This window comes from Choristoneura fumiferana, chromosome 25 (assembly GCF_025370935.1).
Source record: "Choristoneura fumiferana chromosome 25, NRCan_CFum_1, whole genome shotgun sequence".
NCBI classification, from domain to species: Eukaryota; Metazoa; Arthropoda; class Insecta; order Lepidoptera; family Tortricidae; genus Choristoneura; species Choristoneura fumiferana.
This window is the reverse complement of record NC_133496.1, coordinates 3,883,904-3,901,538: the sequence shown is the minus strand read 5'-3', so window position 1 is coordinate 3,901,538 and position 17,635 is coordinate 3,883,904. Positions and strand designations below refer to the sequence as shown.

The 17,635-nt window shown below is 34.8% G+C and overlaps 1 protein-coding gene across 5 annotated transcripts in view; it reads right to left on the bottom strand.

Moving 5' to 3' along the window:
• Positions 1-17,635, bottom strand: part of Eip93F (Ecdysone-induced protein 93F) — a 190,404-nt gene that overhangs the window by 25,068 nt on the left and 147,701 nt on the right. For 4 of the 5 annotated variants that reach the window (XM_074107071.1, XM_074107074.1, XM_074107073.1 and 1 more), the window contains 2 exons: positions 12,593-12,765; positions 11,632-11,796 (listed from right to left, as the gene is read on the bottom strand). In XM_074107071.1, coding sequence (XP_073963172.1) covers positions 11,632-11,796; positions 12,593-12,765 — 338 coding nt within the window. Of the gene's footprint in view, positions 1-11,631; positions 11,797-12,592; positions 12,766-16,732; positions 16,804-17,635 lie in introns of those variants that run through there. The other variant, XM_074107075.1, reaches the window with a different exon arrangement.

The window sequence follows — 17,635 nt, the reverse complement described above, 5'->3', positions numbered from 1 at the left end:
TCTAAAAAGCAGCTGGTCTAAGTAGCAAATGGTCTATAAGGCAACTGGTCTAAGTAGCTAGTGTTAGCGTTATAGACGAGTTGTATTTTTAGACCAGTTGCGTTTTAGGCGAAAAGCGTTTTAGACCAGCTTCCAGTTGCGTTTTAGACCACTTACTACTTAGACTAGCTGCTGTATAGACCACTTGCTAATTGGACCAGCTTTCTTATAGACCACTTACCACTTAGACCAGTTGCTTTTTAGACCACTTGCTACTTAGACCAGTTGCCTTATAGACCACTTGCTACTTAGACTAGCTACTTTTTAGACCACATGCTACATAGACCAGTTGTTTTTTAGACGAAGTGAGACTAACCCAGAATTAGGCGGTTTAGTTATATAACGTTTATTTACGATGATAGTCAAACAAAGGTCAAACGTAACGTATTTTCTTATATTTTTTGTAAAAAGTGTTGCAATAAATAAATACTGAATACGTTTTTTTGCAAATATACACACACGATCAATTAGATTTTTTTTACAATACTGTTATAAATTTAATAAACCTATTCCTCGAAATGGTTTTGGAATTAGACTACATTGTAAAAATGTCTATGTCTATGTCTACCCAACCTAACACACCCACGGCAAGAGGCACATTCACATTTTTTTTGCAAAATTATTTTGGGCAAAAAAGGCTTGACCAAAGTTAATAAGTTGAAACATAATGAAGGAAGGTTTGATACCGACACGATGTAAAATATTACGTAGTTTATAAGAATAATTAAACTGCATTTTCCTGCGAATGGTAATTAAAACTGGACATTTTATTTCCTGGGTTAACGCTAGTACCGGTTAGACTAGAAAATATTTAAGCCAGGTATTAAGATTTTACGAACAGCTTGGCTGCTAAAGGTGCCTTACCCATTACACTGTATCATCTTCTAATCCATAGTAATATTATAAAGGCGAAAGTGTGTGTGTTTGTATGTTTGTCCGTCTAATCCGTCTTTCACGTCGAAACGGAGCGACGGATCGACGTGATTTTTGGCATAGAGATGGTTTATGGGCCAGAGAGTGACATAGGCTACTTTTTATCCCGAAAAAATGCACAGTCCCCGAGGGAACAGCGCGCGAACACTGAATTCCACGCGGTCAAAACCGCAGGCAAAAGCTAGTAAGTATATAAAATTGTTGGGTCAAAAAATGTTTGACTGATTTTAATGGTTTTTTTTTTTGTATATATTCGGTAGGTCTGCGAATAGGATGTTAACTATTTTTCATACTTCTACGCAGTCGCGGGCAACAGCTAGTATTACAAATATAATTCTTTGTATTGAAAGTATGAGACTATGCCCACTAACCAGCACGTTTACTAACCAACCGTCGCCATCGCGTGTCATGTATGCGCTTGACATTCCGTTCCTGACCCGTTCCTATTACGGTCATGGCATGATACGGTGTAGTGAGTAGAGACCTTTATTGGTAGACGCACGATCGGCGGTGGCGCAATCGTACTTTCTATACATTGCGCGTTTTGACAGATAACTAGTGTGTAGTGAACTTCTCCGGCCACGCAATGCATAGAAAAATCTCTAAATAAACACAGTAAAATATAGGTGTAGTACTTAGGTTTTAGAAAAGTATTTTTTTTAATGATTTAAGTAGACTTGTTTGCGATGTGTTTTAATACACATACGTTTGTTTGTTTGTTTGTTTATACTCTTTATTGTACAAAAAGGAAAAACAAAAAGGTTACATAAATAAAAGTTGTGTTAAGTACAAAGGCGGACTTATCCCTGCAGGGATCTCTGCCAGTCAACCTTTGAGTGGTAGAGGAGCAATCCAAAAAACAAGGATCGACAAATAGAGCAAAACATTTGAATAAATATAATCAATTCTATTTAAAAAATATAGCTCCGTCGAAAGTATACCGATATAATCTCGATAACTCGTTATCTGTCGATATTAAAGTTTGTCAATTTTGTTTTATATATTTTCTTTTGTAGGTGTACAATATTGAGTTTACATACCTACATCTATATCAATACATCTTCGAATAATAGTTTCTCTACAAATAATAAGAATGTCTACTATTCGTAGACATTATTGTACTACTCGATTTAAGACGTGAGTTATCCGGTTTAACTTTACTTAATACAAACGCTTTTTTTTTCAAATTTCGAACTTCTGCGAACACAGTGACAGGTGGAATAAAATTTTGAGAACCGTTCTATTCTAACATCCGTCGACAATTCGCAGCTGCCATTATTTGAACGTAAAAAACTGGCCACATAATTTACCGTTCGCCAAATGGTAGGGTCTACACATTCTAATTCTAAACGTGGCCTCGACCAATAGGCGGCCGAGGACGCGCAACATGGCGGTCGTGGGAACCGGTTAATGGGCCGTTTGAATTTAGAATAGCTTTTTTAACGTGTTCGTTAGGTAGGTTCGATTAGCATTTGGTGCTTTTGTTTTTTTGTGTTATACTTTTTGTGATGGAGGCGTAATGGGAATTGAGAACATTAAAATGGAATAAGTGGCGAAATTTAATATATATATATATATAGTATTTTATATCATGAATACCTACTATATTAATAACTAGCAGATTTTTATTGCAGATTTGTTCACAGAACAAAATGTATGTTCGCGCATCAATTCAGAACGGCTGCACCTATTTTTGGTAATTTTGTATAAAGGTATAATTTTCTGTTAGTCTATTATTGGTAGATAGGTTAGCTGTTAGATACGCGCGTTAGCAATAGTAAAGCGATAGGTTTAGAGTCAAGAGATAAACCTTAGCCTTCCGCTAAATATTAGATTTAATATAGGTAGGTACTATGAAACTATGTATTGTAGGTAGACACTGATTATCTATTTTACTTACTTTGGTAGCAAAAAAATACTGTTCGAAAACGAATAATTACCTACAGACTAAATCTTCTCAAAAACTCATTACTTTTAAATATCTTTTATTAATTGCGAAATGTTTGGAAATTTAATTTCGTAAATTTACAATATGAGATTGTGCGTGTATTTGCCTATTAATGTTGCATAAGTAGATTAAATTAATAGAAATATGCCATGTTTGACCTGGTCCGCTATCCAAGTGAAAGATAAAAAAAAAAGTTTTCGTCATCAAAAAAATCAGGTAAAAAATTTAGGGGACTTGACAGTTCAGGTTGAAGAATACAAAATTAGGGTTACATTTGAAGTTTGGTTTATGAAGGTAATGAATAATTGGGTACCAACAGCGAAACATCGGAAAGTCAAATTTCGTAAACAAATGAAATTAATTAAAATTTTCTTTAAAATTTACGTGTTTTTCGTATTGGAATTAATGATCAAATAAAATGAATGGTACATTTCCTTTTTTTCATTTAAAAAAAAAAATTTCGTGAAATATATCCTATCGTTTAGATACCTGGTATTATATATTACCTATTTACCTATTCTGTATTATAATAATAGTAGTAAAATAGCGAGTGTTTATTTTTTGAATTTTCAGCTTCGATTCCCATGTTAGACATACGAATTCTAGGAAATCTTTGAATGCAGTTTTGTTTCTTTTTAAAAATAAAACAATGTTTCCTTTAGGTAAAAAAAAAGCTAACTAAAGGATTTAAGGCAATTTCCTTCCAGGGCCCGTAAATTTTTTCCATCATCAATTCATGCGCTGTTCATGCGAGAAATACCAAGTGAGCATTCACTATAATTTATTGACTGCCTAGTTAAGGCTAAAAAACAAAAAAAAAGCTTCACCTATGCAGAAAATAGTTTTTTTTTATAGTGATTTATGTAGTGCTATTGATTTGTTTATCGCTTAAATTTAATTTATATAGGCACTCGGAAAAGGCGCACATATTAGAAATAAATAAACAAAATATAGGCAGGTAAGTTATGTACTCAATGGAAATGACACCAAGAAGTCAACAATTTACTGAACTTTACACATTTTAAAAATGGTCTTGATGCGTTATCTTCCTACCTAAGTTCTGATTAGTACAGTCTCGACTGTTAATTTGGGGTTAACTTAAGATCGAATATCTCTGTTATTTTGTATGATTTCTTTTTTGAGGATTTTTTGACGAAATGGGTCTCAAATTAGCGCTCGTGACCGTACATCGTAGTACTTACCTTTAAAAATGTTTTAAGAATTGGTAATTAAATGTAATAGGTACACGTGCAATTTTAATGGCTTAGGTTTTTTAATGTCAATCAATGTTAATATTGACATAATATTTGACAACTCCTGATTTTGCCTTATCTTAATATTATTATGAAAATATAGATAAACAGATAGCGTTTAGCGAAGAGAAAATTTAAATCGGTTGAAAATTGGATTTAAAGTGATTTTTTGAAAAATCCATATACCTGTCTCTTTCTGAAACGCTTTTCTCTATGCAGCTAGAATGGCGGTACTGGCGTGTGACGTCACATGCCAGTATGTCTTTCTCTGTCTAATAAAGATTAGGCAGGAAAAGACATACTATAAAGGTTTATAGTTATACTTAAAGGTTTGAAATTAAAGAAATTCAAACCTTTATAACTTTGTTTTTTGTAAAGGTAGCTTAGAAATTGTTTTTCTATTCGATAACAGGCATTGTGTAGTTTTAATTTATAAAACATATACAAAATAGTCAAATACCGTATTGCGTACGTGAATTTTTGTTACGTAAAGTATGTACTTAAATACCTATCGCTAGAAGCCAAAATGTGTCATTAACACGTGCGGAATATTTATTGTTTTTTTACTGCATTATTGACAAAGTATACGATAAACATAGGTAGGTACATTACGTTCAAATTCTCTTTATCGACCTAACGGATAAGTATCTACGTACGCTTATATGTAAATAATTCTAACTGCTTGTACTTTTTTCTTTGTCTAAAAAATACAAACAACTTGAAGCGTCAAACATAACTCACAGAAAGCAGAAAAAAGCGGTTTCACGCAGCTACGAATAATCTATCACCATGTATTCAAACACGTCATTTCGAACAAAGAAAACCGTTAAAAAACTCACATGGAACCAGCGACTTCAACTAACCATGAAACTTGTGTTCCATTTCACTCAAAGTGCACAAAGCCAGTTTTCATTACGGCAATTCCGCAGCTTAAACAAAAAATGGAACGCAAACGTGGGAATAGTGTTCGAAAATTCAATTTCGAATGTGGTATGCGAGCGCGCGCGTTTTCTTTTTTTATTTTTCTCTTTTCGTGAGCAGCAGTGATTAGTAAAGGCGTTTGTATACTGAGCCTATTTGGTCGCACGTGGCTTTAGGGGTGGGTCTTCACGTGAATTTTCCGAGGTTTCCACCCTCCACGGACCGCCCCTATAGGCTTTTCTGTCCGGCCTATGCTGTTTAACCGATCGGCTTGGGGAGGCGTGGAGTCGATATATTTTATAGACCATTTTTTTTTTGACGATACTAAATAACTGGCTGGAGTTACCAGATATTTTAAATAATAATAAAAATTTAACGTTTATTTCCGGCTCTAGTCCCATACACATCATGGTAGGTACAGTCTAATAATAATAATATGGGTTTTTATTAGAAAAAGCTGGTCTACTTGTTATTAATTAATGCCTTAAACATACCTACTAGATAGGTTGTTATTTTTTTACCAAAAAGCATGATCATAATGAATATAACCGAAAGTTGTGTATTTTCAAAACAAGTGAAGTTAAGATCGGCAAGGCATTCATAAATAACAAAAATACTTATTAAGGAAAACAATCATTAGCGCGGTACCTTCAAGATTGAACTAACGAGTTTAATGCACCAACGCTATAATTTTATTCAAATAGCGTAACATGTCTAAAAAACAGTGTACCGCCCTACAAAAAACGTTAGAAACTTCGTAGAATTTTATGATAATTACACCCCACCACTTGCAAGTGCAAAAACCCTCTAAGCGTATAAAGAAGTCGGATTCCGTTAAAATGTGCGAAATAACAGAAAAACAACGAAGAGAACAGGGAGCTAAAGTATTGCCGCAAGGCGTAATCTTTTGAGTAGCAAGTCGAAAATATGACGCAACTAGAATACTTAAATGAATTATGTTTACACGCACCAGTGTTTTAGGATTCCGTTTTATCGGAAATGGTTACTTGTTTCTTAGTAATCCCCTATATTATATGACCGTTCTTTCTTCATATTTACGCAAAAAGTAGGCTTTAAATAACTATTCAAGATTTTTTGTTTCGTGATTTATTTATTTAATTTTAATACCGGCAGAGTATTAAAATAACATTTTTACATAATAATATAGTTAGGTGCCTATATACTTATATTAATTTGATATAGACGTCAATTACAGGCGAACATATCATTTGCAACAATTTATCATTTTTAATAGGAAAAAATAATAATTAATATTTTTTATTTGACCATTCCTTTAGCTATCACAATCCAGTACCTTACAGTAAAAAAACGCGATGTGTTATAGTATCACATTTTTTTCAAGTGTCTTAAAACATTTTAATGCTTTGTGTAATATACATGCATTCTAGCTTTGAATTATACAATCTAGATTGATATCTATAATATTAAAGTAAGTACTTATCTTTATTGTTTAATTCACGGAACCAAGTTCAGGAACCTAATGTTCGCTTGGCCGCCCTTGCCTATGCAATTAGCAATTATTCAACAGTATAGACGTTAGGCAAGTAGAAACAGAATGAGAGACATATTATTTGCATTCCCTATTTTAATTATACGTCGATGGATACTAGTTGCCAATTAAAATTAAATCATCATTATAAATTACAAATAAATTAAAAATGGTTGATCCCTAACATAGGTAGAGTCATCAGCACCAATATCTGACACATGAAAGCGTGCATAAATATCTGATAGGACTATATTTCTATGTAAGATATTTACGTATAATATTTTATATTTTTACACGCTCCGCTCTGGCAGATATTAATGCAGGTACCTAAAGTATGCCAATGTTATTTAAAAAAATAGTGATAAGCACTACTTAGCAAAGCCCGATATTTTATAACGTCAAACGACGTTTTCAATTTTCAAGTAATAAAAAATAAAAATTGACGAAGCTCTACTCTTTTCTCTGTTCCTGCCTACTTTTCGTTCAACGCCTACACGCTCACTGTTTTACTAACACAGCGGCGCGCCCAAACCGACCGTTTACCCGTCACTCTACGGTTTATTTCAGCTTGCACTACATTTTACGCACCCCTTCTCTTTCTAGCATTAATCAAAATGTGAGTTTTCTACTTTGACGTAGAATCGTAGCAAATGGATAAGGCATTGTTTCATAAATTGAAACTATGGTTTACTAAGCAGCCAGTGTTATAAGAGCTATTCCCCTCTCTCTCTTCGTACAAAAGCGGGTGCATCAGGGGGTTTGTTAAGGGTTGTAGGGCTCATAGTACGATGGTTCGCCTAAGCTGTTTTAGACATGGTTCATAATTGCTATTCTAGGCTAAAGGGTTTACAATAAACTGTAATTAGTGAGACAGTGATTAGGAATTGAATGCATTGTTATTTAGTGAGCAGTTTTGCTGTGTTTATTTACTTAGCTATGTCGAATGCGATGTACGATTTATGTGTATTGTCAATGTAGGTACACAAGTTTATTATTTCATTGGCAATATTTGTATGTACCTGCAATAAAATACATAGATATTTAAGTAGTTATGTAAAGTGTCTTCAAATATTATGAGTCAAATTTCACCAACTTATAGTGTTTAGATTGACTTGAAGTTACAGATATGCAGGAAGAAAAAAAACATGTGTTTAAAATTAAATCTTTAACAATACCTAACTTATTAATCTTCGTAATTTGCTTGAGGATTATTTTTTCGGTTTTATTTTTGTAAATCAAGTTATTTGCAAGAAAATTAAAATAATTATTTAACTGTTAAAAAAATAAAAGTATTTATGTACCTATTAGTTTACTTTCTCTCAAAATTGTACACAATTTTTAGTATGCACATTATACACGCATGCAATCTTTACTCCATTTCTTTTTAACCTGCTGATCGCTGACGTTAATGACATATTATTAAACCGTTCATTTCGCAGTCAACTATTTATAGTTAACACTCGTACAGCTGACATTGAACTCGTTACAATCTATTTTTATTGTTATTGAAATGGTTGTACCACGATTCTAATATTTAAGCTATAAAAATGCAAGGCTTCGAAAAACTGCGTCATTTCACTTGTTAATTTCCATCTTTTAATTGTACAATTAAGTACTTACTTTACTATGTCTCGAAAAAATATGATGTAGATAAAAAAAATCTGTGAAATTTTTTGTAAATAATATTTCTCCACAATAGTTCTAGAAATACAAATTCTGAAAAATTGCCGAGACCTATTTTTGGGTCGAAGTACGACCACAGTCTAAGGCTCTATTTCATTGTAGTTGGGAAATATTAGCAGATCATCGGAAGGGAATCTCTACTGTAACTGTACCAGACAGGGTTAGGTTTTAAAAATGATAAACATTTTCAGTGATGCCGTCCCTGTTTATTTTGATCAACTCAACAGAGATGCCTGTGGTGGTCTTGTCACGAGGCAATGCGGCAGCAATCACATTGTTAAAGCACCACTTACCACCAATGTAGCCACAGTATAGAGAGATCTCTCGTCAAGCAGGTGTTATGCCTACCGAAACCGAAGGCCGAAGGAAGAGCGTTGGATGGAAGTATACCTAGTGCCATCCACGAAGACGCGTGATTTTGTCAAAATTAGACATTAATGACATTGTAATAAGAACCACGGCGCGCGTCATCGTGAATGACTCTACCTATATTTTATGCGTCCGAGTTTGGTCCGAGTTGAGTTGATTACGATGCTGACAAAAAAACTTATTATATAAAAAACTAGAAGGTTCTCTAGGCGTCGCTAGACGAGCTGTCGGTATCCAACAGAAGGGCGAGACCTGGTTAAGATGGGTCCGGTGGATGCGGAAAGCACGAGACCGGTCTGAGTGGAGAGCCTTGGGGGACGCTTATGTCCAGCAGTGGACGTCTTTCGGCTGACATGATGATATCAATCACGTCAGTCAAGGCTAAAAATGAATGAATTAATGGTTTTTCAGTAAACATTAATAAAATTGTTTTAAGGATATGGTCTCAACTAAAGTGACTGCAAATTCTTGAAATTTTCAAAAGTATGGTGGAAACAAGAACGAAATAAGTGGATAATTGCCGTAAGAAGAAATTCGTGGGTGATGGCACGAAAACCCCATTTCGGTGACAAGCAAGTTAATTTTTAACTGAAAACAACAATATTATTATATTTATTTGGCGATAATACCATCGTCCAGGATTGTCTAATAAATACAGCGTGCGTATTTTTGATACTACCTCAAACTGTAACCAGATGAAGATTTAAGTGCTGTGAACCGATATCAAAACACATTGTTTATTAAGAATTAATTAACAGAGCGTAATTAATTTTTGAAATATTTTCGATACAATAATTTGATAAGAGAGAGAAGCGTTCTGTGACAGCTGTCACGTCAACAAGTGCGCCGTTCTGAATAAGAACAGAGAAGTATCGCGTAGTGACATTGCGTGAATTTGCGTGCTAATTAATTTTGTAAGGAAAATAATAAGTCTAATTTTTTTTACTAAAACATAATAAAATATAAGGGCCTTCACTAACTGCCCTTAAAGTTTGAGGTAGTATCAAAAATACATTTCTCGCTTGAGAATTATTGTGACAACTTTTGCCCAATAATGTCCATAGTTGCCACCGCTATGTGGCGCTGTCGTCGTGCACGGTCCCAATACTTAAGTATAAGTATACTAAAATAGCTCGCACGCACAATTTCTCTTCGCGAGTGGTTTTGGAGCAATTGACAATGAATCCCGCGTTCCCACGACGCAATCAAAGAATTATAGTCGGCAAAAACTTCACCGTAACGATTATTGGGTACGAGACGATGTTTATCGTACAGAGGCATGTCGAAGAAATGAAAGGTGCAATTGCTGTGAAGGTACAAGGAAGGGAACTAGTTCGTTTATTTGATTGAAATAGCTAGAAACAACAATAGTGGCTTAATACGGTATTTGACTATTTTGTATATGTTTTATAACGCCTGTTATCGAATAGAGAAACAATTTTTAAGCTAACTTTACAAATAACAAAGTTATACAGGTTTGAAATTCAAGATTAGACAGAGAAAGACACACACACACACACACACACATGCCAGTACCGCCATACTTGCTGCATAGAGAAAAGCATTTGAGAAAGATACAGGTATATAGATTTTTCAAAAAATCACTATAAGTCCAATTTTCAACCGATTTAAATTTTCTCTTCGCTAAACAGTATCTGTATATCTATATTTTCATAATAATATTAAGATATGGCAAAATCAGGAGTTGTCAAATACCGTAAAGCTTGACAAGAAAGTTTTTTTTTCTATAGCCCTGCATACATAGATGAAGCGAAGTGAGCAAGTGAGTGAAGCGATTGATCTTTGCTAAATTTTTATTGGCTGTTAACTTTAATATTTATGAGAACAAAATCAGAAATTCCAGCCAATCACAGCTCAACTTCAGATTAAAATTCAATCAGGAGCGGTCTGGCAACCCCTGTCGTGAACGCGCTCACTCCTGAAGAAGATATTCCGAAATGGCCGAGACTTGGTGGTTTTAATATTAGTTATTATAAATCATATTCATATCTCACGGGAGCTTTAACGACATCAATGCAACAATATTCCAACATCCATCAATCACAATTTAAAGCTTGTATTTATTTAATATTACCTATTACACGCCCTGAACGATAATTACTACGTAGCTTATGAGTCAACTTAGCTAATTTTGCTGCACGATGCAATAGAGAAGGCCAAAGGTTGTATATCTATTGATGTCATTTTTGACTCATCTAGCATTTTCGCGTAATTAAAGGTTTTCCACTTGAGGTATAATGTATTATTAAAGATTATGCGTCAGTCATTTGTTGGTTACTATAGGTATAATAACCCTTAGAACAGGGATGGCGAACCCTTAGGTATTCACGCGCCATTTTTTTATCGAAAGAATAATAATCTGACTCTGGCGTAACACCAAAGATTCTCAGCATACTTATTCTTCGCACGGACGAAAAAATACCATAAATTCTATGCTTTCTGTAAAAATAATACAATGCGATATGAAGAGCAATTTTAAGTAAAAAAAAAATCTCTTTGAGTTTAGAAGTTTTTACTTACTTACCTACAGATAATGAAAAATAAATGAACCTATATCAAGTTTTCGTTTTGTAAAACTTCGACAACGAAACAATGTGTGTACCCAATTTTTTTTGCGTGCCACAACTTTCAGCCTTGGAGGTTGAAAACATAAAATTTCAGCCATTTCGAAAAACTTGCGAGAGTGCAGCTCGTATAGAGCCACTAGTTATTAGCTATAGCGTATTGCAGCGGTTCTTCACCTTTTTGGCTGGCGACATATCAAATATATTTGAAGTCTGCAACCCTAAACATTCCGCTCAAACTGATGTCACTATAAAATATTGAACAAAAAACACAATTATTTTTAGGACATGCATAGACAGTCAGAGTTCTCGTGAGCCATACCGATACCGCGCGCGACTTGACTTTGGGTCGTGACGCGAGGTTAAGAAATGGTCTATTGCTCCACTCACCTGAGCACCAGTAGGTCGCGTCTCCCCGCCGCCCTCACCCTCGACGCAGAAATAGCATTTGTCTGAGGGCTTCCAATCCGTCGGTTCTTCCACCATCTCTACCTTTGGCACTGTCGCTGGCCGCTTGATCAAGCTCTCCAGAATCGTTTCTGGCCTTTTCTCTTCCTGCAAAGAAAGATAAGAATATGCTTTATTGCCACAAGTATACATATAAATAAAACAACATTAAGAACAGGGAACAAAACATCTACAAATTACGGAAAAAACACGGTAAAAAGAAGTACACAAATCACTTTTGAAGTAATAGGGCCCAGTCTCAGCATGTGCTGGGCCCAAGCAGTCCAGCGCTGATTTTAAGCCTGGTATTTGAGCTGAATTAATTGCAGGTTATGTTAATAATTAAACTTTTGTCGAAACGGGTTTTTGATCACGGATCCATGAGGGTTCTATAAGGTTCAAAAGATCGACACAACTACAGATATGCACGTCAATCTCGTAACAGGTAAGGATATTTTAGCAACCAATCTTCCTCAGTTACCAAACTACTTCCTACACTTTCGATTACAGGTCTCCAGGACTTCAATTTGTAAAGATTTTAAGCACTGGGAGAGAGCTATGCTTGGAGAACTCCAAAATTTGCGCGATAGAATCCTGAAAACGGAAATTCGCCGAAACACTTAAGTCCCGACATAGCTCGAAGAATATGCAAGTTGACGTGGCAATATTATGGGTGGGCCACATCGCTCGAATAACAGATAACATTTGAGGGAGAAAAGTCTTCGAGTGGCGACCACGAACTGGAAGGCGGAGCGTTAGTAGGCCTTCCTCTAAGTGAACTGATGACCTCGTGAGAGTTGCACGGTGCCAATAGATGCAAGTGGCGAGTTGTCGTTCAATGTGGCGTTCTAAGGGGAAGGCTTTTCAGCAGTGGACGTCTTCCAGCTGATGATGAGTTTCTCACCTGTTTGTCCTCGTTGATCTGCTCGATGGTTTTGATCTTGAGCGCTGGAGGCGGGTCTGTGGAGGGCATGGAGTCGTCGCTGGAGGGCTCTCCGTCTCGTTTCGGCAGGATCGCGTCTTGATAGAGTTTCCATTTTCTGCGACCCATCAACTCCTCGGCCACCCGTTCTAGACCTGGAATAAGGGAGACGTTGGTTAGTTACGTTGACGACATGTTAGTTGGAGTAAAAGAATTTTTCGTAGACGGAGTCGCGGGTAATATTATATAATGGAATTTGCATAGCAATATTAATATGTCATCGAACTCAAACTCGTTTAATTATCACTTTAATTAAGCAATAAATTGATTTATTGACCATTCATGTCATGATAGAGTCAGTAATGAATGACGAGTACTGCATTTATCGTAATGACGTGTATTTCGTGACACGAATATTTTTGCCTATAGGTAGGTACACGGAAAAAGTTTTTTTAAAATTTCATCTTGAATATACCTTTTTGTTGACTTTCGTGTCAATCCGACAACTATGCCAGATTTGAAGCAAATCTAAGCAAAATTTACTTTATCACCGCTAATAGCTTCACCTGATTCCATGACAGTGTTTATGAAAGAAATAAATTATTTTACCTAAAAAACATAATTTTAAGATCAGCGAGGGCGAGCATCTACGAGATTGTTGACTCTGTGCCTACAAGGACGTTGACTTTATAGTATTTTAAAATATTCAGGTATCATACCATATACCACATAATTTGGGCTTGATATTTGTTTTAAGTTATTCTACATTCAAAAAGTTCTCGAATGGAGCCCGCGGATCGGCATCTATGATGAAAGCCGTGGGTTCACCGTGGATGCAAGCCGCTTCTCGAAGCAACTGGACATATTATGTTATGAGGGAGGTCTATGTCTAACAGTGGACGTCTTAAGGGGATCCCATGCCCCAATGACCTTAGATTTGAATTCCTTAGTTTTCTACTGATTTTTGTAGCTTATTATATTAACAATAACGGCTTTAAGCAATATAGTATCTCATATTTACTTCAAAGTTCATTGTTTTTGAGATATTTGGCATCAAAGTTGAACAATTTTAGGCCAAAAAAACTGGTTTTCTGGCCATAACTTTTGTGTTAGTTTCAAATGAAAACCCTCGACCACTTTTTAGGGACGTCAAAGACGAACCCAAATATGTAGATTTCGTATATGTTAGATCTTTCACGTCAATAGAGAGACGAAATAAGTGTTTTTTCAGACAATGTTTAAAAAATCATACAAAATTAAGTATTCATGTTTTTCAAAATTCGGTAAACAAAGATGGAGATAAAAGATTGGAGAACCGATAGCCGTTTGAATTATAATTCTATCTGTAGTGCAAAAGTAGGAGATACGATTCAAACCTTGTCAAAAATCGATGAAAACCTGGGGTAGCCCCTTAAAGCTGACATTCTATACATTATTCTATGTATGACATTCTACAGCCCTTACGGGATACGGGTTATGAAGTTACATCTTTCATACGTAGAGCTGACGTTCGTACAGATATCACCATCTTAGAAGATGAGTAAAAATGGTGGAGTAAAAAAAAGAATATCATTGTATAAAATGTCGGAGCAGTGAAATGTGTAGGTTGTGAATGTATTAGAATAAAACATCACCGTTTATACCCATGATTTAAATAACAATGGTAATGGTAAAATTACCATAAAGGAATGATTGAATAAGTTTAGTGACGGGTACTTCCGGGATCGGCAACCTTTTATTATACTCGTTATTTTTTACTGTCAAGCAAAAATCAATGTAAGTACCTATCTAATATCTTTAAACGTTTTAGTTAATGAGTACCTATTGTCAACTAAGTAAGTAGATGCTTTACTATTTTTGTCATAGTTTCATATTAAGTACAGAAAAATAACAGTCAGGTTGATTGTTACACTAACCTGTATTGTACCTAAGTGACAAAAGTCTCTAATATCGAAACTCGGCTGATTTTGAACCTTAGTTCTTATTAGTAAAGGAATTTCTTGGTTGGCTCTACTTCAGATATTAAAATGTGAAATGAAAAGTTCTAAAACATTATTATAAATTAACTAGTTCAATACACTTTAATTGTTTTAAAACATTTTCGATAACAATAACACAGCAATTGAAAAAGAACTCATATTTTTTTTAACGACGCAGTAAATGCCATTCCTAATCGGTCAATAAAAAAACACCATTATCATCTTCGCTATAGGTTATATTGTAACAAATTAACGGACGTGTTTACCAATTTTTTATCGATCCCACAACTGTGCTATTAGCCTTTATTGCCGTAAAAACTAAGGCGCACTAAAAACAGGTTTTACGTAAGTACACTGTTAATGCCTAATTACCAAAAAAAAAGGTGCAACTTATTTTCTGCTATTTTACTGAGTTTTGCCGAAGTTAACTGAACCGAGACCTTAAGTGCTAATGATTCCGAACGATGGCGTTGAACTTCCATTTCTGCCGTACTTATAGCATAATTGTAACAAGAGTGCAAGAATGTTGTAAGCTAACAACAGTTTGACGTATGAAGCATCTGCTACTATGGTATATGTACCTAGTTGCGATTCCTACCTTGTGCTAAGTTAGCTGTAACCGCTTGTAAATGAGTGAAAAACTTTTTTGCTTATGGTTTGCTTACTATGTATCTAACTAAATACTCGTGGGATTTGTATAAAAAGAAATGCAAAACGCAACTTTGTATTTCTTTTTATTATTATAATAATACAAACATGGCACTGTCTTGAGTATTTATGCATAGGATTTATGTATAGGAGTTATGTCTTTAAATCCTGCAATATAAATCCTTGTCCCATAAAATTCCCATTCAATTATCCCATTAAATTGATTTGCCTATGTAGATGGGATAACATTGTAAATAAGGCCAAAAAATACTGTCAGCAAAAAGCTTTTTATAGATTATTAAGCTTGTTTTTGAAGCTGGATGATAATACTTGAAATAACAAAAGTGTTGGTAATATTTAAGTACCTATTCATGTCGTTGTTATTGAAATTTATCTAATTAGTTTGATGATGGTAAATATAATTATCTATAAAACCTACATAGATATGAACTTTTCCTAGAAATTAATAACCGAAGACCATTGTAAGCAGTGAGTGTATGACAGTAGTAGATTAATAATAACCAGACAGTTACAACATGGAACTTGTTATTTATTTTGGCAATAATCCTGGGAATATAGGTATGTACGACAAAACAACTAATTTAGTAAGTAATCATCTATTTCATTACGTTTACATTCCCACTCACTCAAATATAGTTTTAATCTATTTAAATGCACGAAACAATTCCGTGTTCAAAATATTTATTTAAAGCATCAAAAGGCCATTTCGACAAAATGGCGTGACAAACATATGATATCTAACAAAGGAGACTGTGTCAGTACATGCTGCCTACTGATTGGCTAAAACTGCGATTAGACTAGCCTGTTTCAAGGTCGCTGTGAGTCAGCGCGCGTGTGTGCGTGTGCGCCGCTGGTGTGCGTGACGGGCGCGAGCGGTGATTGGTCGATGATTTAGAACAAATATTAGGTTGTCAGGGGTACAGAACGGGATGACACGCATTAGAATTTTAAATGAAGTTTTTATATCGTGTGAATTGTTTGTTCTTTAGATATTGGCGTTCCAACAGATGGTAATGGTAATAAAAAAGGATTTGGAACACCTTAGAGCGGAGTTGTCGAATAGAAACTCTGCTGTTGTAATAAATAACGAAAGATAATAATATCTAATTATCAATATATTAAGAAAATCTAATAAGCATGATAGGAACAAAAATCTTCCAGCTGCAAACATTTTGTTGAAATGCGAACATTAAACAATTAGAACATAATACTACAATACAAAGCTGTTTGGCGTGCAATACACTTGAAATCACAAAGCTTATTAATTAAAATATCTAAATATGGTACGGCCATATTAAAAGCCGCTTACTTTTCACTTTGTGGCTTTAACTGCGCGCACGCAATGTCAACCAAGATTAACAGACATGGAATGCAATCATCTACATAAAGCCTACCTAAACTACCTACTAGTACCACGAAGTCAAACTTAACAAACTAGACAAGACCTTGACGAAACGTATAATAAATAATTTACCTCAACAGAGCACCAATCACAACTCTTCTGACTTGCCCCACGACATAACATAAAGTGATTCAACGCGGAAATGGTTGTCGTCCTTGTTTGACACATCGCGAATTGCATAGTCGAGATTATTCGCACATTATCATTGTTAAATAATGCCCTTCTATAGTTAGATAGATATGGAAGTCGCCCTATTAAAGGATGTTATTACTTTATGGTTAAACATCATTTTTAACGTGCCTAGAATCGTTGTTATCATTCTGTGAGAAAATTGTGTTTTATAAATTGTAGCAGGATGTCTTTAATGGAGGCAAGATTATTTGTTTAAAATTACCTAGTGACCTAGAACCATTGTAAGACTTGTTGTGAACTGTAAAAATAAATAGTTGTACGATTTCAATAAGATATATAAAATGTTATCAGTTTGTTCTGTTTTTGTCCATAGCTATTTATGCGTAAAATGTTTTCTATTGCACTTTTTAGCTAATGGTACCTACTTTACGATTACATTGTCAATTGTCATCGGACCTTTACGTAGCTACTAACAAAATCTAAATTTAATCTTTCCACTAAAATCATTTGCGTGATGTGAAACGAACAAAGTGAACTAAAACGTTGTAATACATAATGTTTTTTTTTAAACCATAGTTGGTAAAAGAATCAAAAATAATAATTCTTGTCTAAACAAGCCTAACTTTTACAATATATCCTTAACAGTATCTCTTTTAGACAAAGGTGTGGTAAAACAATAATCTAGGCATCAGATAAAGTGGGCTCTTAAATCTCGGCAAAGACAATGAAAGGCCGGATGCGCCTGCGCGACCTCCAGTCCGTGATCATGCTATACATTAGTTTGACAGGCGAACACAATGCTAGGACGATTTGAACTAGTACGGCACAACCAATATTAGGAAT